Source organism: Fistularia commersonii, chromosome 6 (assembly GCF_037954325.1).
Source record: "Fistularia commersonii isolate RoL2024-O1a breed Wild chromosome 6, RoL_Fcom_v1.0, whole genome shotgun sequence".
In the NCBI taxonomy this organism is placed as follows: Eukaryota; Metazoa; Chordata; class Actinopteri; order Syngnathiformes; family Fistulariidae; genus Fistularia; species Fistularia commersonii.
The window spans coordinates 13,344,966-13,368,958 of record NC_141289.1 but is presented as its reverse complement, the minus strand read 5'-3'; the positions used below and the strand labels follow the sequence as shown (position 1 = coordinate 13,368,958).

General features: G+C 39.7%; 4 protein-coding genes across 7 annotated transcripts; 3 read left to right on the top strand and 1 right to left on the bottom strand.

The window, feature by feature from the left end:
• Positions 1–1,032: 1,032 nt before the first annotated feature.
• LOC147233426 (gamma-crystallin M3-like) lies at positions 1,033–2,021 on the bottom strand. Its single transcript, XM_086148244.1, has 3 exons — positions 1,918–2,021; positions 1,434–1,700; positions 1,033–1,353 (listed from the first exon to the last, which is right to left on the bottom strand). The coding sequence occupies exons 1-3, from the start codon at positions 1,924–1,926 to the stop codon at positions 1,075–1,077; spliced, it is 555 nt and encodes a 184-aa protein (XP_086004370.1). The 5' UTR covers positions 1,927–2,021; the 3' UTR covers positions 1,033–1,074.
• Positions 2,022–2,531: 510 nt separating this feature from the next.
• Positions 2,532–3,896, top strand: LOC147233425 (gamma-crystallin M3-like). Its single transcript, XM_086148243.1, has 3 exons — positions 2,532–2,594; positions 2,725–2,973; positions 3,568–3,896. The coding sequence occupies exons 1-3, from the start codon at positions 2,532–2,534 to the stop codon at positions 3,844–3,846; spliced, it is 591 nt and encodes a 196-aa protein (XP_086004369.1). The 3' UTR covers positions 3,847–3,896.
• A 3,079-nt stretch (positions 3,897–6,975) lies between these two features.
• On the top strand, positions 6,976–8,906 carry LOC147233424 (gamma-crystallin M2-like). Its single transcript, XM_086148245.1, has 3 exons — positions 6,976–7,104; positions 7,750–7,992; positions 8,555–8,906. Exons 1-3 carry the CDS (start codon positions 7,087–7,089, stop codon positions 8,825–8,827), a joined length of 534 nt encoding a protein of 177 aa, XP_086004371.1. The 5' UTR covers positions 6,976–7,086; the 3' UTR covers positions 8,828–8,906.
• A 4,352-nt stretch (positions 8,907–13,258) lies between these two features.
• LOC147233423 (ETS translocation variant 5-like) lies at positions 13,259–23,122 on the top strand. Of its 4 annotated transcripts, none has more exons than XM_086148258.1 (13): positions 13,259–13,395; positions 16,357–16,422; positions 16,535–16,619; positions 17,028–17,075; positions 17,254–17,304; positions 18,299–18,407; positions 18,488–18,730; positions 19,185–19,462; positions 19,619–19,681; positions 19,759–19,827; positions 19,981–20,132; positions 20,623–20,724; positions 21,544–23,122. In XM_086148258.1, exons 2-13 carry the CDS (start codon positions 16,375–16,377, stop codon positions 21,775–21,777), a joined length of 1,482 nt encoding a protein of 493 aa, XP_086004384.1. In that variant the 5' UTR covers positions 13,259–13,395; positions 16,357–16,374; the 3' UTR covers positions 21,778–23,122. The 4 variants fall into 4 exon arrangements, with proteins under 4 accessions (XP_086004384.1, XP_086004381.1, XP_086004382.1 ...); XM_086148255.1 differs by having other exon boundaries at positions 17,028–17,129; XM_086148256.1 differs by lacking the exon at positions 13,259–13,395 and adding an exon at positions 13,833–13,897 and having other exon boundaries at positions 17,028–17,129.
• The last annotated feature ends 871 nt before the right edge of the window (positions 23,123–23,993 follow it).

Sequence of the window (23,993 nt, the reverse complement as noted above, 5' to 3'; positions counted from 1 at the left end):
AAGGCTTCCTAACGAAGAACTAATAGATCTGTGAGAGCTACGACTCTTACTGGTTGTTAGATGATCAAATACGTATGTCATGCAAAAAAATGCAAATAAATTACTTGAAAATCATACAATGTGTTCAGTCATACAAATTACAGATCTCTACATGCTTTGCAAGTGGGAAAAGCTGAAAAATCAACAGTACATAAAATACTTGTTCTAACCACTGTACATGTATATACACATTTTTATCTTTTCTTAATTTCTAAAATGGGATAATGTAAGAGGGGTCGTCAAAACAGCCTACACCTGTTCTCTCACGGTAAAGTTGTTTTTGAATGTTTTTGCCTTTAAATATGAATTGTTTTTTTTTTTTTAATTTATGCTTAAATGTTATGTGTATTATCACATTTTTATGTATTTATCTGATTTAACAAGTTGAAAAGACCAAAATAAAATTAATCTCGCTGAAATAAACTAGTTTAAGGGATCAAGCTAAAAAACATCTTTCCTCTTCTTTTGTGTCACAACACAAGCTACAATTCTTAAAAGTCAAAATTAAATGCGTTAAACCCAAAGTGTGTTATCCATTCTAACTAATTCACAGATTGGCCCTCATTAACCTACAGTGGTTAATTCTAATTCTAAAGATGTCATCGTAAGAAAAGTATATTAGTGCAATTTAAAATCTTGGATTTTGGATTCTCTGGTGAAATGGGAAAATGACGTATCAATTCAATTATAAGAATGAATAAAGTGCTACCAAAACACTAATGTATATTAAAGTTATTGTTATTGATAAATATACTATAATATCTAAAACTTCTAATATAAGGGGGATTACTTTCAGTAGCATGCTTTTGAGATTATGCATGCTCCTGAACAGCAGGGTTACCTGCTGATCAACAGCCAGATTTAAAAAGACAATTATTTTATTTGGTATTAAAAATATCCATTTTTGATCTCAGAGAGGGTGACCTAAAATGGTACTGAAACTTCACAAAAAAAAAAGAAAAAAAAAAAGAAAAAAGACACAAAAACAGGTGATACTTCAAAATACCTCTTTTAATTTCAGACTGACAGTGTAAATCAGCACACTTCCATAATGCGTCTGATGGAGCTGATCCTCATGCTGCTGGTCAATCCAGTGTCTCTGAGGCTCCTGTACTCTCCTGGTTTCACGTAAGTCATGCGGCCTCTGAAGTTGGGCTGCTCGAACAGCAGCCAGTGGCCGTCGATCACATTGCAGGACTGCATGTCGGACATGAACAGGCGGTCCTGCAGGGACTCGCAGTCTTCCATCAGCTCATGGGTCTGGCCACTGAAGTTCTCCTGCTCGAAGATCCTGATCCTGAACTGTCCCCTGTGCTGTGAGGGAAATAAAAAAAAAAGCAATTATTTACTAAATTCTACACTATGATCATCAGGCGGGCAACGCAATATCCTACCATTGGGATCAGACGACAGCAGCGAACAGTATCCATGATAGGGCCTCCCATCACACCCATCATGCTGCTCAGGCGCTGGATATCTGTGAACTCCCCCCTTCTCAGGAAGACCTGATTGCCAGTGAAGTTGGGGCGGTCGTACACCACAAAGCACCCGCTCTCAACCCTGCAGGAGTTGCAGCGGTTCAGGTGCATGTGGATGTCAGAGCAGTCACTGCTGCACTCATAAGAGCGGCCCTGGCAGTTCCTTTCCTCGAAGAAGATGATCTGCAGGAGAGTGGGGGAGGGGGGAGGGAGGGAGGGAGGGGAAACAGGGGAAGGTAGCCCCTTTAATGAGAAACCACTCTCACATTTTTTTTTTCAATCTCATTTTTAGCCATATTTCTGTGCAGTGAGTTTACTCACACAGTTGAATGTTCACAAATGTTTGATTTAATTTTTTTTTTTTTTTTTGTTAAGTAATATCACACAAGTTTAGGTTTACCTTGCCCATGGTGATGGTTGTAGTTGCTGTACCGATGCCAGTACAGTGCTCCTTTTTATATCAACCATGAGCCTCAGGCCACCTTGCACACCTTTGTGGACAACATCCTGACTCATCACATAGTTCACGTGGGTCTGCATTCTTTTCTTCTTTTTTTTTTTTTAACAACAGACCTCAATAGCTATTATTGTACATTGAATGCAGTTTAGGACAGGGAATTGCAGGATCAACAAAGAAACAAACTACTTCTCAAATGCCTCTTTGTTTGCAATTCAAATGCAAACAAAGCACCATATAGCCACTGTAATGAATCCTTATGCTACTGGCGCTGCTGTTACATTGTTTCGTAAAATCCATAGTATATCTTAGAACACGTGGAAAGTCGGTGTGTCCTCTTACTAGACACTTTTTTACCATAGAAATTAAATAATTTCATGTAATGAAAGGGAAGAATTGACCTTGAAATTGTTCAAACAATAAGTAACGCAGATTCTGATGTACAGTAAAATCTGTGATCCTATGGTACTGCTGTGCGGCACAATATAGAGTGATGACTCAAAGGTTTTGGCACAAGCCATGTGGAAATACCAAAGCGGTGCAATGTATAAAAGGGAATGAGGTTGATGTTCAAGCTGTACATTGGAGATTTGCTCAGAATTATCATGGCCATGGGGAGAGTGAGTGAAAATCTGTAATTGTTTAATGCATTTTGTGAATTTAAAAATGCAAACATCAATTAAAGAATATACAGAACAGGCAGGGAACAACTAATTATTTTATTCTTTATTTTCACAACACTCTTTGCAGATCATCTTCTACGAGGACCGCAACTTCCAGGGTCGCTCTTATGAGACAAGCAGCGACTGCCCTGAGCTGACGTCCTTCCTGAGCAGATGCAACTCTTGCAGGGTGGAGAGCGGCCTCTTCATGGTTTATGAGAAGCCCAACTTCAAGGGTCACCAGATGCTGGTGAGGCGTGGCGAGTACCCAGACAACCAGCGTCTGATGGGAATCGGTAGCAGTGACTGCATCAGATCCTCTCGCATGATCCCTCTGGTAAGTTGATAAGTTGGATGCATTTAGTTGCATCTTAAACCACTGAAGTGCAAATAGTTCTGCACAGTCACGTCTTTAAAAGTGACAATTTGCAAGAAAATGCTTGCATGCAGACTGTGCTTGCAGTTGGCATTTGCTCATTTATGATAGGAAAATTAATACAAATAAAAAATCGTTTAATGCATTTGTCTTAACATAACATCAGAACAAACCTTCAGTCTCATGAAAGCTATAAAGTAATTACTACCTTACGGAAACAATTTTTTTCATTTTAATTTTAACAATACATAATCTTGATTCCTTCGCAATATAATCTTGTTTCTGCTCAGAATTTAGTGTAATTATATCTGGATTACTAACATGGGGAGAAGGTTCAAAAATGACATACAGGCAAGAGGCCAAAAAATAACATTAAATGCTTGTTGCATTTAATTCATGTTAACGCTTCAGCATTTGCTGCTTTGGTACTTTAAAAACTATTACTTGAAATAAATGTCATAGCACAAGCCACAGTACAGAAATCAACATATAAAAGTTGCACGTTTGCTTAAGTTTGTCTCCAAAGTAATGTCCCTTGTGTTCCTCGATCCACAGCACAGGGGACCCTTCCGCATGAAGATCTATGAGAGGGAAAACTTCGGAGGCCAGATGCACGAGCTGGTGGATGACTGCGACAACCTCTCGGATCGTCTCCACATGTCTGACTGCCAGTCCTGCAACATCATGGACGGTCACTGGCTGATGTTCGAGCAGCCCAACTACAGAGGAAGGATGCTGTACGTGAGGCCAGGAGAGCACAGGAACCTCAAGGACACCGGAATGAGCAACATGATGAGGATCGGCTCCATCAGGCGCATCCTTGAAAGCTGTTAGCTTGTTCTGGGAATGTAACAGCACTGAAAAATAAAGCAAGCTGAAATAACTTCTCGTGCCTGACTCTCATTTCGGTGTAAAACAATCTGTCAACGGTGAATAGTGTCTCCTACTGTGCTTGTGCAACTATAACTTATTTAACTTTGCGTCGGAAATGTATTTTTGAATAGTCAATAGCGTTGGAGGTTAAAGTATCTACACAAAAAGGAAACTGCATTTAATGCAGTGTTTTATGCAACACAAGAGGATGGCGCAGTTTCAGGGAAACCAATCCAAGACCCTGTTTCTTTCATTTCTTTGTTTGTTCATTCGTTTTTTGTTTTATTTCTTTAATGTCTATCCAATGCACTGGGTGGCGCTGGTGTTGTTTTTCAGGATCTAAAATGGTACTTTCAGCCTTTCGCTAAATTCTATCAAGTAGCACAAACTGAGACCTGGCATTCTTTGTCAGCGAGTCAGACCAAGGACCAGAAGCCAATTTGATTCATATTTTAAATGCGTGTATGGGAACTGTTACTTCTGATATCACATGGATGTGCTTAATTTGTGTCTGTTACCATTTTAGCACAGGTGCATGACCAACTGAGTGATAAAAAAAACAGAAGAAAGACTTCCTTTTGAACACAATGTTATTCCTTGTCAACTGTGTCAGTCCCATGACTTTTATTCACTCATCATGTCACACTTCATATACGCATCTTAATCAAAAGACCAAAACAAGAACGAACCTCAAGTTTAAGTATGGTGTTGTGCATACTAAATGTGGTTGAACAGAAATACCAGGTGCAATTGGCTTAATGGTATAATATAAAATTCACCCCAAGAATGAGGTCGGCCCCATTGTGTTTTATTTAGGTCGAAATGGTTTATATTTTGACTGTTTGAGGATGCGTTCCCACAGTTGTGGTTCACTGCATGATGTATGATGTCACCTTGAGCTTGAGCTGAACTTGTCTTTTTGCTCAAGAAGAGGCTTCTCGAGGTAGCAGTTGCATTAACAATTTATATCTTAATGCAAAATTTGCAGTTTTTCTGTAATTTCCCAAGGAATGTACAATAGATAATATACAGTGTATATGCCGGATATTATACAGAAGATGTTTATAGGAGCATTTAGTGGAAGCTAAAATGCATACTTTTCAGCTTAAAATATTTTTTCCTAGTTCTATTAATGAATGAATGAACAAATATTTTTGTGGGAAATTCTTGTTTAAATGTAGCAGTTGAGCTTCTGCAACAGGCTGCTGGCTCCCAGTGCCATCTTAGAGGAAAAGTAGGAAGACCTGGGGGATAAGAGAGGGGAAAAAAAACATTACCGAACTCAGCTCCTATAGGGGGCACAATTTGGGATTAGGAAAAACACCTCAGCACATAGCAACATAATAAAATATTACAGATAAGACATTACAACAGTACTCGAGACTTGCACGTGTCGGAGGGGGGAGGGTGTTGGGGTGGGGAAGGTGTTGCAGCGCAGACACTGGAAGCTGCCCAACAAAGGCGTTAACACTGGCCTCCTGCTCTGCAACGAGGGAAAGGAGAGGACGTGGGAGCCAAGAAGGCATTGAGTTGTGTGTATATGTGTCTTCGTGTGTGTGTGTGTATATGTGTGAGCCCATGGACTTCGGTCTCCATTTCAGTCCTGACCAAATGTCTTAGTTAATTGGTTTCAGAATTTTTTAATGATTTCTTTAATTTCTAATATCACCATTTTTGACACTCAAAGTAACTGAGGACAGGAAACACATTTTAAATAATGTACACTATTCATTTTAAGTTATATACAAGTAAATACACTCACATTTATGTAGTACAGTGTGATCCAAATACTTTTCTGTAGCAATGCAGTTAGCAGCATACAACAGATTACTCATGCATTGTAGTAAGCATGATGGAAAGCAATTACTTTGTTAATAATATTTTTTTAGGACAATATTTTAAGTATATATTGTGCAAGTTGAACAATATCTTTTCATATCCTATAATTCAAGATTCAAAGTGTTTATTGTCACATGTACAGTTTAGAGACGTGTTTCCCTGTACAGTGAAATTCCTACTTTGCTGTCCGCAGTGCATTTGGTTATGCACTTTTAGGAAAAGTGTAAACATTATCATAAATACGATTAAGGATATGAATATGAACAGTGCGACAGAACAGCAGCAGTGTAAGGAGACATTTGACTGCAGCTTTGTGTGCAGCTCACAAAGTGCAGGTGCAAGGATGAGTGGGTGGTAGACTTTACATGTGCAAGAAGAATGACTGTCAGTCTGATGGCATTGTATAATTGCATAGGAAGATTTACGTTTTTGAAATTTTGATGTACAGACACCTATTTTAAAGACTCTGTTCTCACATTGGAATATTTTTTCCAATTTCAACATCAACATTACACTGTGATGGTTACTGCTTATGGAAAGTAAACATAGAACTCAAGCAAGTGATGTACATGAGTAGTTTTCAAAATACAGCTGATTTCTTGACTATTTCAATTTGATATCCCTTTGATGAATTTGATATACTTCCACTGTACCTTTGTTTAATACAAAACAAAATTTTCAACTGAATTTCTATATCCACTTGAATGAGGAACTTTTTCTTCTGCTGCTTTATTAGAATCACAAAGCACAAAGTCCTGAAAAACAGTGATGGAGCCTTTGAATGCAAGCTGTCTCTTGTCATTTTTCAACATGAAAACAAAAAAATATAATTAAAAAGCTTCAGTGTGATGACTCCGATATGGCCAAAGAGAACAGTTTGAGAAATCACAAGAGATTCCTCAGACAGATAACACTGTGTTTTAAACACCAATTAATAACAAATATTTATACTTTTATGAGTTTTAAAAACTAAAAATGAAAATAAACACATTTCAAATTCAAATTTCACATTTCACAGTGAGACACATTAACATTATCATAGAAAATAATATTGGAGAAATGCTTTGCAGCAACAATTGAAATTACCATTATTTGACACATTAAATCTTATCCCAACAAAATCTTTTTCTAGAGTCAAACAGCATTCAGCCAATCTTTCTGTAACAACAAATATAAAGGCCCTGTGATTTAAAACAATTGCAGCATCAGCTAATGTGCAGAAGTTAATGGGGAGCTGATTTGAATGACAATCATTCCACTGGCAATGCATTTCATCAGCCTTCATATAAAAGTGGCGCATCGGTAAAGCAGCATGGATGAAGGGTTTTGATTTGATCGAGCAAAGAGGAGTACAAAGTGACAATGGAGCGCACAGGGAAGGTGAGTAACCCCTTGCTGCACCTCATTCTCTCTCGTGAGGCGAGAGTTTGATTTTGAATTAGAAAAACAGGATTACTAAACACTTACAAAGAATACAGACAGCATTTTGAATCGTGTATCGGTCCAAGATTGGCAGAATGTCCGTGCGGTGATAACATCATAGAGAGGATCTGATCAGAGAACAGTTAATGATATACTTCTGGTGTCACATCTATACAAAATACAGCTATTTTATTAAAAACACTGCAGTTAATAACTTTTGGGGTAACCTGACTGCAGTTCCTGTCTCCTCTCTTCCATCCCCAGGAAAAAGCTACACACTTTATATAAAATGTGTTACTTAACTTACTCTACACAGTAACAATCGCCTGTTTTAGAGCACAGATTATCGCATATTTTATGGCAATATAAGAAGACAACGTTATGATGGACCCAGTGATAGTTACTGTTTATTAAATTTGCAATGACAGACGTTTGTTGATAGTTTGGTTTATAAATCGCAGAATCCGTGGACTACTTTCATTCGTGCTGTTTTGTTGATCATTAAATTTGAATGTCTCCCACAGGGCGGTTTGGAAAAGCTCTTTACAAGTAGTTGAATAGAAAAATATATAATGTATGTGTATGTATTTTTTTTCTCTACAGATATTCTTCTTTGAGGACAAGAACTTTCAGGGCCGTTACTTTGAGTGCAGCAGTGACTGTCCTGAGCTCAGCTCCCACTTCAGCCACTGCAACTCCATCCGGGTGGATGGCGGGACCTGGGTTATCTACGAGAGACCCCAGTACATGGGCTACCAGTACGTGCTCATGCAGGGCGAGTACCCCAACTATCAGAGCTGGAATGGCTTCAATGACACCATCCGCTCCTGTCGCCTGATCAGACACGTAAGTCCGAGGGGGAAGGAAAAAAAATAGTTGAAGTGGTTTCTATTGCAGTTACTCTGACCAAAATGTTTGTTAAATATTGGTTAAAGGAGACACTGTGAGGTTTTATCCATAGTGGCACGATGAAGTTCCACCTTGGTTCCCCACAGCTTTCTGTAGCCATGCTATTCAACAGATGGTCCATCCAGTCCAATCAGAACCCTGATGATTATCCATATCTTCACATCAAACATTTCCTTGCACTTTTTTATGCATTATTTTTCTGACTGAATGGTTTTGAAGACTCAATTCAAATATGCTGACAAATAACACCTTAGTAAAAGACCATAAATCGGTTTTGGTTTATTGCTTTCAATGTTTATTGTAAGTCAAGCTACATTTGAGACGATGCAAAAGTAACTGAGTGATTGAAATCAAATTCCAATCTATTCCAAATCTATTGAAATTTCCCCCTTTGTGGGTCAATTAAAGGCACATTTGTATTCTAAAAAATCAAAACAAATTTAGTGGTCGAGGCGGACGTGTGTTAGCATTTCCGAACCCTTGTCTCTTTATCATCCAGACTCCCACCAGGCACAGGCTTCGCATCTACGAGCGCCCCGATTTCAACGGTCAGATGATGGAGTTCAGCGAGGACCTGCCCAACCTGCAGGACCGTTGGCGCCACCATGATGTTCACTCTGCTCACGTCCAAGATGGCATCTGGGTCTTCTTTGAGCATCCCAACTACAGGGGGCGCCAATACTTGCTGGAGAAGGGTGAATACAGACGCCACGCAGACTGGGGAGCCCTTCATCCTACTGTGGGATCTATTAGACGTATTGCAGAGTATTAGACTGAATGAGGTCATTTCCTGTTTCTCTCCCTACTTCATTCCCAACCTGAATCTCCCCAAATAAACACTTGGGCAAATGCTTGCTGACTCTGTGTGATTTTATTTCATTTTTTTTTCTTTCATTTTATTTTGCAACATAGCAGCCCCTGGGTTAAAAGGAATTATGTGGATTGCATTATTTTTCAGTCACCACTTACTCTCTTTTAGCCTTTATCCCACATTACCCATGGCAACCATCGAAGTTTATGTCTCGTAAAAAGAAAATTATAGCGTGCATGTGTTAACAGAAAACAGTCCGGATTTTCATAGTGCAAAGATCTGACATCAGGACCGCAAGTTGTGCCAGAGGGGTTCAACCAGGTAGTTATCTGGGCTGGAAATTAGCCCGCTAGGGTGACGCAGGTTGTCCTGACGGGGGCATCATGAGATGAGCCATAGCGGGATCTGGGCGCTGATGGTAAAGCCCAGAATTAAAAGGGCTGAAAAGGCACTCTGATGATTCAGGAGGATTGACCAGGGGCCTTTGGGATGCCAACAGACATTGTTCTCTGACGGCTGCTGGTGCCAGAGATGCAGAATAAACACCCACCTGACAGTGGATGCATAGAGAAAACACAAACATATGACACACAAGATGGCCTAAAAAGACTGCAAGTTTTAAATTCTATAATATGATAGCCAATAAGCTGAATTACATTAACATTAAATAATGGCGAAACCAGCTAAAACAAGCCTCTAAGTCATGCAATGATTAGCGTTGAGACAGTATGTAATTGTCCTTTGTTTCCAAAGAATTGTCTATTTGTGTGATTGTTTAGATTTCCTTTTGATTCGTTTGTTTATTTATCGGTTTGTTGTAGGTTTTTCAATAATGCTTTTCCTTGGTAAATGTATTATAGTGCTAATTTTGAAAATCATTACATACCATATGCACATATGTACATGTCACACATATGACGTTCCTCTTTTTTGCTGAATTGAAACGTTTCAATATATCGCCATTGCAACTCAGGGCCTGTCATTTGCTTGGCTTTCAAACTGCAAAAGGTTGAAATGAGGTGTGTTCTTAATGGTTTATAAAAAAAAAAAACAGTGGTCTATTAAATCAATTTTCATTGCCATATCATCACAAATGGTGAAAAATAGTGAAAACAACACCATACTTGGTGTTTTTTTCACTATTGGAGGCTCTTGCAGTCATGTATGTAGCAGGATAGGCGAAATGAAGAGTGGGAATGACTCTCAAGCGCTACCTAGTGATAGGACAGTCTCATTGCATACAACCTGCCCTGTTACAATATGTAAAAAACACATAAAACGGTATAATGTTGGGTCTGAAATTTTGCACAATTTTCTTAGAGAGTGGATATGATTTGGAAAAGCATTACTTTATACAATAATCAATCTCACATTTACGGGTATTATAATCCTATATCTAGAATATCAAATGATTTGTAGATCATACCTCTGATATTGAGGTCTACTAATTATTGCTGTTACTGCTACTAATAATAAAATTGCCAATCATACTATATTAAAAGAGGTAATTAGAATGAAAATAATAAGAATATTAAAAAGAGATTGTTTTAAACATAAGAGAAAGACATTATTTAAAAGCTAATGCAAGAAATGGGTATTCAATTGTCATCTAAAATTATTTACAGCACTTGAAACTTAATAGTCTTGTAAACATAATTGAGTGGATAATGAAAATTACAGCTTGTAACAAAATAATATCAAGAAACCTTTGCATGGAAGCTCTGTATCTTTGTATTACAACACTACAGCTCCTGATACAATGCAATAAATAAGAAATCAGGTCTAAAAAAATAATGCTGATGTACTAGATACAAAGCTTAAAAAATTGAATGGTGTCATTTCCTGCCGGATGTCCGAATTATCGCACATTCCAATCAGCCAAAACGGAAATATTAAGCGTTATGAATGTGATATCTAGAATGTATTAGACACGTGAGGCGCAAGGACATAGAAGACGCTGCAAATCAGTAACTACTTGCTGAGCTCAGGCTAATGTTTGAACTAGAAACTTTGATCACGTACAGATTTGTTCCTGGCAATCCAGGATGCTGATCAGGCACTTTAAAGTAGAATGCAAATAATCACTGCACGCAAAAAGAAGGTCCTGCTGAATGAATTGCCTGCGGTCATGGGACTAGCATGTATCTCAAGCAGGCAGGTGTGCGCCACCTACACTGCATGTAGAAATATTGATGAAAATGTCCAAAAATATCAATTTCCTTATATAAGTGCTGAACTGAAAAATGTTACTTGGTAAATGATTAAAAAGTACTCAAAGCATGAAAGTAAAAATAATTAATTGACAGAATATGTTTTATGTTTGTATAATTTGTAATTGTGTTTTCTGTTGAGGCACGAAAGGTTAAATGAAACTTTTCATTATAGCAGACATGTTGCCAATCTTCACTTTGAACTTGAAAATAAGGATCCCAAAAAGTATCACTAAAAGTAAGATCTTGGATTGTACAAAAGAAGGATAATCATTTATATTTTTTTTCGCATAATCGGCTATCAATTGGGAAATTTTAGCCGCCTGAGGTTGAAAAACATTTTTCAGCCACTATCTAATATTAATACTTGTATAAGAAACAAATATTTTCTCCTGAAACAGTCGAGCAGTCTTGACCAATTTTGCACCTGGTAACTTACACAGAAATCTCTGCCTCTATTTTTTTTAGTAAATGTTCTTATCTGTTCTCCACATTTGTTTACTTTAGTGTTGTCTCATCTTTGTCCTGTCAAAATGTCTTATCCTTGTGCTATGCATTTTTATTCTGTCACCACGGGGTAGAGAGAAAGGTCTTCTCGTGTACCTCTGTATAGTGCATGTGAAGAAATGAACAACAAAGCTGACTTTGACTCTGACTTTAACAGTCACCCCCTGACTTTCATACTATCAACCAAACAGGAATTACTGGCATGTATACTTGGAAAACCTTGAGAAATATCTACCACACACTGAAAGTCTCTTGTTAGTAGTTGACCATACATGAATGCATCAAATATCAGAGGTTGCAGCCCTTGTGGCATTCTTTATTTCATTTGATAATATTAAATGGAATTATCATAAAATGAAATAATGGATTCAAAGTCAGGCAGAGTCATATTTAATTTCATTATCCAGACATGTGATAAGTAGGTCACCTGTCAAAAACAGAAAAATAATGAGACAATCCATCATAAACAGTAGCGCTTACAAATGTTCTTGAATCAATTAAGCCATTGCATTTCTACATTTTTTTGAAAGTCGGAAAATCAGTTAAGTTACACTGATTGACGTCATTCCCAAGAGTTCATTTTTGCATCCCCCAGTTTGAGTTTCACGACAAAACAATGAACGGCATCAGCTTACACAGGACAGGTACCGCTTAGGGCAGCAACTCCTCATCTTTGTCATAAAATTCTACCCCTCTTATTTACTATATCATAGGGGTAGAACCTGGTGAGGTCACAGCACTTCCACCTCACGGCAAAAGGCTGCTGGTTCAATTTCAAATGGGGGCCTCATCTTGTGGATTTTATGAGTACCCCCCATGCTTGCGTTCTTCAACAATCCAAATACGTGTAGCTGATTAAAAATACTCTAAAACCAATGGGAATGACAGTGAATTGTACAATGTCTTTGCTGTATATGTTGCTTAGTGAGCCACTTGTTACAAATCCTGGTTAAGCCCCACTCTCAACCAGTGAGAGCTGAGATTGGCTCCTGCTCCCAAAAACCAAGATCCTGTGTGCAGGATGATCAATACAGACAATGATTAAATCATCTAACTGAAAAAAGAAAAAAAAAAGAGATTATACCTCAACACAGCATCGACTTAGCATGCTGTTGTCACCGAGGAAAATCAGCATTCAAATAAAAACTCCTGATGATATAAAATAATGGTTAATAGATGAAAATATAATTGTTACTCTTTGCTGGCTCAATACATTTGTAGAATAACATGTGAGTTTTAAGTCCACACGTTCATTATACCATGGCATATTTACAAGAACCTGAAAGGTGGAATATGAAAAGGGAGGGGAAAAACGATTACTATTTTGAAAAACGATAACCAATTTTGATAAGCACGGGAATGCGTTTTAGATTATAGATATGATGCTACTGGTGATATTCAGTAAAGTTATGCAATTACCATAGTTATTTGTTCAATTAATACTTGAAAGTGAGACTTTCCAGTGTTGTTTTCTTACGTACTGATCTATCCATTATGTAACTGAATGACCTGGCACTTTAAGAGATCTGCGGATCCATGAATGAAACGCAGCCATTCATAAAAAACACAAGGGATTGGCGTCACGACTAACTTGTAGCTAATTGGCTGCTTTTTCGAGTGGCTTTTCGTTCAGCCAATGGGAGCGGAGCTCGAGGCCCCGGGGCGAGAACCAGCAAGCAGAGCTCCCCTCATTGAGAAAAATTTGCAGCCGAGTTTTTTTTTGTATATTCGAGGGATCTGCAGGGAATGTAGAGAGGAAACAAAACCCGCGTCCAGCTCGTCTTTACACTGCCGAGAAACTTCACCCGACAGGTGAGTTCTGCAAAAGCTTCCCGTGTCTCCCTCCCGCGAGGGTTCGGTCAGCGGTGTTTTTTTTCGGTCACGTCCGCCGCGACGAGCCGTCGGCATCGAGCGCAGCGGAGATGGGTTCTCGGGAGGCGAACGCCATTTTCTGAGAGTCAGCGGCGTCGCGTCCATTCCCCCTCCCCCGGTCCGGCAGCGCCCCCTCAGTCGTTAAACCCTCGGGATACGGTCGTCTTTACGACCCGTCAGTATCACCTATCTTTCTCAGTCCTGCGTGGTAATATTTCTCAATGGCGTGCTTCTGCCCCCCTCTCTCCCCCCGCACCTCCTCCCCTACCCCCCCTCGTCCTCCTCCTCGCTCGGATCAAGTTTCACTTCATTGTGAAAAACAAGGAGGTCGCGTTGCTGTTTCTTGTGCGTCACGGCACAAACTCCGATCTGAACACGGGCATTTAAAAAGGTTTTTTTTTTTTTTTTTTAATTTATTTGTTTGTTTTAGCGCCGGCGTTCGGTGAGTAACGGTCATATGATTCAACGTAGACTTCTGCCGTTGGCCTTCCTCGGCTCCTCTTCTCTCTCGCAAAGATGTGATAACCTGCGACAGTCTGTTGCGGTCCGGGGAAAGGAGGAAAAAAAAAAAAGAAAAATTATTTTTACTTGTAATTATAATCCGTCGGTGCAGCAATTAAGGAAAGAACCGGCCTGTAATTCTGAGATTTACTCCCTTATCTTAGGGTGCAGTCATCCTGATGTTTGAAAAAAGGCATTCTACAACAGATAAACGTTTATCCGAGAACCTATTCTTTTTAAAAGCTGAAGTTGCTATAGTTAAATGTTGTTGCATCAGAACTTAATGAACCATAACGGCTCTTAAAGTACACTGAGCTCTCTGTCTCTCTCTCATTTACACAGAATACCACACAAGCTGTGGTTTCAGATTGCATTTATTTTCATGTTAAAGAGAATTTTTTTGCGGCTCTCCTGTCTGATTCAATCCTCAAAATCAAATTAAATCAGCTTTTTGCTGTCTGGGTTAACTGTGTCACACTTGTCATGCAGGACCAATCTGATGATCAGTTATTGGATAATCTGATTTAGATTTTCAAAATCTTAAACTAGACAGTGATCAAAACACATTGGCGGTGTTCTGTTCAAGGTTTTTCATTATGAAAATGTGATTGAAAAGCTTATCAAAAATTTCAAAGTTCCCCCATGTGTTTAAAATACCTTCTCACTTGTTTTTTCACAAGGTATGATTTATTTCAATTTGCCGCACCGATGGGCAGTGACTGACAGAATATTCAACTGTCTGTGGAGGTTCTCAGTCATCCAGGTCGTGGGGAATTCTTGTCGAAATCTTCCTGTCGTGGAAGACAGGACTCGAATTTCTTAACTTGTAGACGTTTCACCCCTCATCCGAGAGTTCTCCACTGTTCTAATGACCTGTGGGGAGTTTCTGAACACAACGGCCAGGGCTTTGGGCCGCCCTAGGTTATGGTGGCTTGTTATGTAAATGTAAGAGTCGATCAGGAGAAACTAGGTCTAAGAGTTTTGTTGTGCTGATGTATTTTGATAATAATAAATTTTTCAATGTAAATATGTCAGCAATGAGTTGTCTTCAGCTTTTCCAGTATATGCAATGTATTGATTATTTTAAAGGTTTTAGCTGCTGGTTGTATGAGGACACGTAGAGATTAACACTCAAAATGGAGAGTAATAGGGGAGGGGGATTTTCCACAAAATGCTGTCCATTGGCAGACAAAACATCAGAGAGAATCACATGGAAAATTTAGTGAAGTATTATTTGTATCCTTAAAATCCATTTCCTGTGGTGAATATGTGGTTAAGGTTTTCGGGGGGGGGGGGGGGGGGGGTTATGGTGTTAAGTTTGCGTTCACAGATTAATTTTCTGTCACTTAACGAAAATAGGATGGAGAGGAGATGCTTTACTTACATTAGTTTAAATTATTTGATCAAAGATTAACTAGCCGGAAAAATTCGAGTCTGGCTCCGCCCATAGTAAACAGAATTATCCTGAACACAAACAATATTTTATTGGTCATAGGATTGGGGCAAAATATTTTTTTTGACATGCTTTGGAAAAATGTATCTGTTTCCTTTTCCAGTGCCAAGCTGAGCTAATCAGGCTCTGTCTCCAAATGTCTATTTATTCTACACGCGTGACAGGAACTTCTTGTTTCACTTGCCGCAGGTCACAGAAATTTCCCCAAACTCTTATCTGCAATTATTGAGTGTGTTGAAACCAACATATTTCTTTCAAACAGAACCCCAAAAACATTCCTCTACCGCGTATCTGCGTTAATTGTGTGTTTTGAAACCGGGATAATACGTTGTTTTTTTTGTTTGTTTCGCTTTTTTCAAAGAAGCCGACCACAGCTCTCCTGTCCGTGCACAAAAGACGGAAAAGACTGATTGGTGTGTTGTCCTCCAATGCGGCCTTTCCAACATCTCTGAAGGCCTCAGCTCATTTTCAGATTGAACTGTCACTGACGACAGCACTTTTACAGCCACTGTAAACCTCCTGCCTGAGGTCACAGAGTTCGGAAAAGTACACACAGGGCCGTGTAAGGATGTTTGGTTATGCTGTATGAATGGAGAAGGCCTGCAATATTAAAGGAAGATCGTCTTTTAAATAGGTGGACCCTTTGGTTTTACTGTCTATCAAAACAAGAGGGAAAGTTTAGAACCCATCCTTTTTTGAAAATATTGAAAACTAAGCCGTTATTTGTGCCATGTATGTGCTTTTCATGTCTTAACAGATGTGACATACACTACTAAACTTGATAAACAGCCTCTGAGCATTGCGACTTTTTCATTTCCTCCATCGCCCAACTCTCATTTTATCAAAAGCTTTCTAAACAACTTTGGCTCTTTCTGGTTATAGACTCTGTAGGTTGTCGTTGAGACAAAAATAAGCACCAATTTCCTTTGTTCCCTCTTATGTTCCAGGGTGAAGAATCCTGCGCCATGGATGGGTTTTATGACCAGCAAGTTCCTTATGTGGTCCCAGATAGCGTACGTTTGAAACATTCAAATATATCGCCTCTATATTCTCTCTCTCTGGCTCTATTACAGAGGTCAGTTTACGCTAATACTCATTCGCATTATTTGGATTTTTGATTTTCAGAAACGCCACGTAGGAGAAGCCAACAGATGTGTCAGCGACAGGAAAAGGAAGTTGATGGACACAGGGCTGGCTCAAGATACTGAGGGTAGGCTCTGCATGGCACCGCCAGTCACTCTTGTCTCAGCAATCTTTTAATATCGTTGAACCCAGGGAGTTGACCAGACACACATGTAAATTCTTTGAAAGCCAAATTGTCATATTCACTGATGTTTCATTATGGATGTGCATTTCAAACAATATAGAAACTTTGCTGTACAGCAGTTGTAAAGCTTGTCAAGTCAATGTCAGGATGTCTAAAGCCAGAAATTTGCATTATTATTTCTTTTTGATATGCTTGTGGCTAGCATTTATATAATTTACACACAAAGAACATATATCAATTAATTTTATCCATCCCCTTATCAGCATTGGTTCAAAAGTGAATTCAAAAGTCACTGTAATTCTTTTATGTTAAAAAAAAAAAAGTTAAGATAACTTCTCAACTCTTTCACAGAACTTTTTCAAGATCTGAGCCTGCTCCAGGATATATGGATTGCAGAAGGTGAGACATGTGCCATGCAACCAACCGGCCTCTACCAGAAGCAGATGTCAAATGGTATTATGGGAAATGCATTGAACTAAATCGCTCTACATTTTCCTGAGGGATACTGATGCACTGTACTAGGAAGAATGTTTGCAAGGAGGACACCTTTTTAATTTTGTTTTCTTGCCTCCAACAGCTCAGGGTCCCGATGATGAACAGTTTGTCCCAGATTTCCAGTCCAGTAACTGTGAGTGGCCCTTTTTATTCCTATATTTAAAGACGCTGAGGGGTGTTTCATTCAACACTCATTCATAACTTTGTTGTGTCTGAGAAAGGAGATAGGAAATCATTGTGGTTTTTAGTGTTTAGTGAATCATTTACTGAATGGGGATCGCAGTTGAAGACATCTGCAAAGGCGTCTGTTGTTTTGATGGTGTCCAGTTTTCAAGCAATCAATTTGCAACCAGTTCTTTATAGGCTGACAGGTGATACAGTATATGACCCTCAAACAAGGCCTCGCTGGTTCCGTGCCAGGTAAAGGATTTAGTCACGTGGTGCCGGAAATGGGGGCTGTAAAGTAACTATCTGTGCTTAAAACGGGGATGATGTCACAGATAATGCCTGGACTGTGGAAATCGTACATGCTGTGCAGCTTCCAAACACGCTCCGCGTGCATTTATTGCCATTTGACAGCTGCCCGGACAGAGCGCCAACACTTCCATTCAGCATCGCTCTCTGAGTCAGCGATGCGTCATCACATTCATGCAGATTATAGGAGTGCACTGGTCCAACAGGATGGTCTCATGCAAATGTGAGTGATCGTGTTGGGCAGTGAAGAAAGCACTAAGTGGTTGTTTAACCGAGGACACCTGACTGACTCCCCTGTGAAGAGCGAGGTAGATTAACTATTTGCAAGGGTCTGGATTTTCTTCATCTCTGTAGCCTAAACTGAAATCCGGAGTGGATGGCTCCGCAATATTTTGTTTTTAAAATTATTTCAACACATTTTTAAATGCAGAAATTTCCAAATATTCAGATTTAGTTCAGAAGTTTTATGTATTTATTTGTGCAAATTTGTGTGTTTGTTCGTTTGTTTTTTCTCAAAATTTAACCATTTTCATGATTTTTGGAAATACTTTCAAAGACACATACCTGTCAATTTAACATTTTTTCGATGCTCTAGACATGACCCTTGTAGTTGTTAATGATTGCGCATGTGTGTGTGTGTGTGTGTTTTGCAGTGATGTTTCCTGGACCACCTGTCAGCAAAGTGAAGCATGAGCCCTGTCCGTCCAAAGACCTGTCTCCCTGCAGGACGCCTCACACTGACATGTGCCTTTACAGCTACAGGTAAAGCAGTAGCCCCTCGAAGTGCGGTGCCGAATGTCTTGCAGGAAAGTGCATCACCGCAGCCTCTGCTCTCTACCCAGTGCCTGTGAAAGCAAGCCAGCCGCACTCACGCAGTGTGGCACCACCCATCCCGCTGGACCTTCACCTCTGCAGAGGCTACAACCATCTACGCCACAGATGATCAGTAATTGTCCCCCAAGCCACATTTCAACACTCAGCCCCTCCCACCACCACAGCATCACACAGGCCAATCAGAACCGGCGGTTTGCACTGACACATCCCCCCATCAGCTGTCCCGCTGGATCTTTCAGCTCAGAACAAAGGTGAGTTTTTATTAATTTTTTTTCTTAGGTTCAAATTTTATTTAGAATAGAAGACAAATGCTCTCATGTATGTATGTAGCCAGAAACCCACCCTCTGCTAGTTAGCTGGGTACAATGAATTTAACCCCACAGTTTCATTACTTTTCCTCTGTGTACCAATACATATTCCAGTAATTCCAAATCACCAATCCTACCTGTTGAGACTTGTACATTCACCACATTGTGAACATCTGATGTCAACTGAGGAGATTTTGTACTTTTTGTACAGGCACATAGCTGTAATTGTGTAAACCACTGGGTGCAGCAATCGTACACAAATACACATGAGTGTTGTGGACTAAATGGATTGTGTATTTTAAATGACTTCAGGCAGAGTTTTATTGCTGATCCATGGGCTGCCCTTCTCTTCATCTCTTCACCCCTCCCCGCCCAAAAACTTTCCGTCACACTCCAGGTTTCACCGGCAGATGTCAGAGCCCTGCTTGTCCTTCCTCCCGCCTGAGAAGTCATCAACTACCCCCTACCCGCAGTCAAGTTGTGACAGCCGCCCGCTGTACCAGCGACACCTTTCAGAGCCCCTGGTTCCCCACAGGCCACGCATCTGCAAGCAGGAGCTGGTGGATCTCCAGTATCCAGACCCGGGACCTCACGGTCCGGGTATGGCCGGACCCCAGTGCACCTTCAACCACGTCACAATCAAACAAGAACCAAGAGATTTTAATTTTGACTCAGGTTTGTACATGCTAAACTATCATCACATACTTTTTTGAGCACATGTGAAAGTTTTCTGTGCTGGCAAACTCGATCCCCGCCGTTTCATAAGGACTCATTTGACTTTATAAGAATCTGATCCGACATGAGATCTAACTCAGCCTCTCTGCCTTCCAGAGGTTCAAACCTGTCAATCATCCTCCTATGGGAAAACTGTTTTGTACCAGAATAACAATCCCAGTAAGTGTGCGCCTTTTGTGTTTGTTTTCGTGATAAACAAACATATTTTTTACTTACTTGTTTACTTTTTGACGCAGGTTTTGGTCGGGACAGAGAGCCAAAATTGTATTACGACGATGCATGTGTCGTACCAGAAAGACTGGAAGGTAAGATTAGACCCAAATAATCTCACTTCACTGAAATATTAATACTAACTGTTGATAGTTTATGCAGCTGTTTTACTTTTTTATGGATTCTTTTTTTTTGCGTGAGAAGGTGAGACATGTGTGCTATTTGTGTTGGGTTCCTGCTGTCACCAGGTAAAGTGAAGCAAGAGGGTTTACCGTACCAGCGCCGTGGCTCCCTGCAGCTGTGGCAGTTCCTGCTCACGCTGCTGGACAACCCAGCCAACGGACACCTGATCGTCTGGACAGGACGCAACATGGAATTCAAACTAAACGATCCAGAAGAGGTCAGTCTGTAAATTAATACGGCTCTTATTTGATTCTTCAATTAGTAGATTTACCAAACCCTGTGGACAATATTTACAAGTCAAGTCAACCAAAACTTTAATATGATTAGGAAAAAAACACTTTAGCGGCAATTACCATAGAAAGTTCAAATCAGTTTCCTCTATACTGTCGATTCAAATTTGGTATTAACTATTATTTACTTGTTACAATATCTCTGTCCTTTTCAGCTACCTGCTATAAATAATGGTAATTTGAAAATTATTATGTTCATGGCTATTTTATTTTTTTAAATGTACAAAAATTACCCTCCCCAAAAGTCCTTAAGTTGAATGACAAATCATTTGAATTAGCAGGAAATTCTCACTTAGATTTAGTGAGCAAAACCATTGAATTAATAAGACCTGATCAAATGTATTCACAAAGTCATTAGATGTAATAAAAGTAATCCGAAACCACAAAGACAGCATTGCGTTGTAATGGTGTGTCCAGGTGGCTCGTCTTTGGGGTATCCAGAAGAACCGACCAGCCATGAACTACGACAAGCTGAGCCGCTCGCTGAGATACTACTATGAGAAGGGCATCATGCAGAAGGTAAACAGTGTCACTTGGAATTTGAAGCAAATATGTCTCTCAGAAGTCTCTACTTGTCTTAAGTTTATTAGACCAGCTTTTGGTCTGGCTTGATAGCGACACTACAGTATTAACTCGTCCGGAGATATTGGTTGACTGTTATATGTATTTTTTTTCATGTTATCGAACAAAATGGTTCATGACAGTTTGAGAAAAGAAGCCGATGTGAATGTAACCCATTAATTCATTATCTATACTACCTTACGTGAGGATGGGCCGGAACCTATCCTAACTGGATTTGGGTGAGAAGCAGGGGTTCACCCTGGACCTGCCAATCGCAGGGCCGCATATAGAGACATAGAACCATTCACCCTATCATTTCCACCTGGGCAATTTAGACTCTTCAATTTACCCGCTGCATGTCTTTTAACTGTGGGAGGAAACCCACGCAGACACAGGGAGAACATGGAAAGTCCAAATAAAAAAAGACTACTGTCAGAATCGAACCAGGGACCTTTTTTCTGCTATGTGAAAGCACTAACCACTGCAACACTCTAAATGGAAATGATTAATTATAGAATGCAGGAGCAGAGAGATTCCTTGCTCAGATTGCCTCGATCGGAACATGTAAAGGTTACCATGGCGGATAAAATTTCTTGTTCTTCCTCCTTTCTACTGTTATCTGTTGCTGTTGTGTTTTTTGCTTGAAACTCTGGCACAACAATTTCCTTCGGGATTAATAAAGTTGTTCTCATCTCATCTCATCTCAAAATACTCGACACTCCTTTTGATCGCTGTCAGCTCAAAGCCACTCTGTCCTCTGATCGGTTGCTCCCGTAGGTGGCCGGGGAACGGTATGTCTACAAGTTTGTGTGCAACCCCGAGGCACTATTCTCCATGGCTTTCCCAGACAACCAGAGGCCCAGCCTGAAGGCGGACCCAGATGCTGTCCTGCCCCCTAGCGAGGAGGACGGCCTCCCCCTGCCCAGCTTCGAGGACGAAGGTCCCTACCTAGCAGACGGAGGTGAACAGTCCATTCCGGGGCTGGCTTTCCCCGACAACTACATGTATTAGACCCGACGGCTTGGCAGCTGGAGCGAACCCAAGATGTTTTAACCCGAAATACTAAGCTGTGTTTGAGATTTTCGCAATGTATAACAAGCCTTTGCTTACAAGACCCCAAAAGAACCAGAAGCTGGAAACCAGAGAATCTCTGGGTGCTGAAACTCGGTCCCTTAATAATGTTGTCGCGGTGCTGACAGTTACTGCAGCTCTGATGTGGTTTATTATCCTGTCACTGTTTTAGAGCCACTGGTTAGTTAACAACAACAACAAATCCAAGAAAAAAAAGGCATAATATTTAGAATTGATGTTTTTCCGTTGTCCTGATCTCGACAACTTTCAGGTTTTTTTTTTACAAGAAAACCTTTTTTTTTACAACAGTATTGACACAAAACGTAATATTTCAAGGCTGAAAGTACTCCATTGTAACAGTCAGTTATATAGATATTTTAGACAAGTATTCAGGTCTTTTCAGATACTGTATCTGGCACAACTAAATGACATTTAATCTGTTTTGATGTCATTTTTGTACTAAAATATATCCTGTTCCTCGCAATCACTATGGCTTTATTTTGACATTTATTAAAAACTATATATATTTCTTCAATTTGTTCCCCATTACAGTGGCTCTAAATCTCCCTTCGCACTTGCACATGGAAACTCTGGGATCTGTGTTTCTACCAAATGCTATCTCCAAGCCATGGCGCTCCTGTCCGTATTTACTTCTAATTGTCTATCTTTTTGGAGGGGTCAAACGTATTATACTGCTTGAAAGGGACACACTTGTACTTTCCAGATGTCTTAGTCCTCTTCAAAACATGTATATGGAAATGTCTCTTTTTCGATGTGTCTTCAAAGGTACTATTTTGGCATTATAAAGACTTTTTTTTCCTAAAGCTGTTTTATGACAAAGGTACTGCTACTATTTTTGATTTTGTAATACTGCCACTATTGTGCTTCAATTAAGCATGGACTTTCTTACATCTCACCAGTAATTGTACTGAGATAGTTTTCTGCCTTTTTGTATAGTTGATTTGCTTCAATGTGTAGAAAAAGCTGTATAATTATATATATGAATATATTTTTGCAAAAGGCTTAGTTTGCTTGGCATTGTATGATGGGCAGAGCTCAGCCTGCTGGTGTGCCCCACCCCATCGGTTGCAGCCTCTCTGAGGCGGAGGGACTCTTCAGCTCGGCAGGTCTAATGTGGATTTAATATTATATTTTGCTACATGATCACGTGACAAAGGTTGGAGGAGGATTATTGACACTGGTATGACGTCTCCCCTCAAATACTGTACGTACGCGTGCCTTCTGTTGATCTTTACTGATACAATAAACAATTTTACTCCTTTGACTTCCAGGCTGCTTTATCACTTAAGGGAAGAGGACCAATTCCTCACCAAAGTATTCCAAGGTGTCATTTCCTTTTAGTCAGGGGCCAAGGTTTGTTGTCATATTTCAGACGCCTTTTAAGATTTATTTATCAGGTGGTTCATTTGTTTTGAGCATGGAATATAGCATTTTGTTCAGCAAAATAAGAAATCTTTAGCGTTCAATTTATGAAACAGATTTCATCTAAATAGATCAGTACGTGGGCAGCACTTCTCCCGTACAGCTAGAGGGTCTCTGGATCTATTCTGACTTGGTCTTTCTGTGTGAAGCTTGCATGTTCTCGTTTCTCCATTGGTTTCCTCTCGGTTCTCCAGTTTCTTCTCAAGGTCGAAAAGCATGCAGTAGGTTTATTGGAGACGCTAAATTGGCCAGATCTGTGAATGAATGAGCGGATGGTTATTTGTCTCAATATGTTGCCTTTCGATGGGTTTGGTTTACCCCGACTCTCACCCAGTCAATGAATGAATGCATTATCAATACATGGTGATTAACAGACTGATATAGTCCCCTCCTGTAAGAAATACATAGAAAAGAATTTAAACATCAAGACTAGGCATCTTAGTCCAAGAAAAGAAAAAAAGTCAGGCCTCTGAGACCTGATATTGGACATATAGTGTATATATAGAGAAATAATATTTTTTTGCAAAGTCTTTGAAAGAGAGGTGATAAAATAAATGCAAAGTCAAATAAATTCTGACTTTGTAAAGACTTCAGGTTTTTATTTTAACAAGTTAAAATAAAAACCTTAATCTGGATTTTTATTTATTGTTAAGGTGCGCTAAAGTATAAATGTACAAAATAAAGTAGAAGTACTATTAACTACACTAACAAGC

Bases quoted from the DNA above. Each gene is read 5' to 3' on its own strand.
- LOC147233426 (XM_086148244.1), bottom strand. The intron at 1,354-1,433 runs GTAGGATATTGC...TTTCCCTCACAG, and splicing joins GCTGTCGTCTGATCCCAATG to CACAGGGGACAGTTCAGGAT.
- LOC147233425 (XM_086148243.1), top strand. From the start codon at position 2,532: ATGAGGTTGATGTTCAAGCTGTACATTGGAGATTTGCTCAGAATTATC. The intron at 2,595-2,724 runs GTGAGTGAAAAT...CACTCTTTGCAG, and splicing joins TTATCATGGCCATGGGGAGA to ATCATCTTCTACGAGGACCG. The intron at 2,974-3,567 runs GTAAGTTGATAA...CTCGATCCACAG, and splicing joins CCTCTCGCATGATCCCTCTG to CACAGGGGACCCTTCCGCAT.
- LOC147233424 (XM_086148245.1), top strand. The intron at 7,993-8,554 runs GTAAGTCCGAGG...TTTATCATCCAG, and splicing joins CCTGTCGCCTGATCAGACAC to ACTCCCACCAGGCACAGGCT.
- LOC147233423 (XM_086148255.1), top strand. From the start codon at position 16,375: ATGGATGGGTTTTATGACCAGCAAGTTCCTTATGTGGTCCCAGATAGC. The intron at 18,408-18,487 runs GTAAAGCAGTAG...CTCTCTACCCAG, and splicing joins ATGTGCCTTTACAGCTACAG to TGCCTGTGAAAGCAAGCCAG. The intron at 20,725-21,543 runs GTAAACAGTGTC...TTGCTCCCGTAG, and splicing joins AGAAGGGCATCATGCAGAAG to GTGGCCGGGGAACGGTATGT.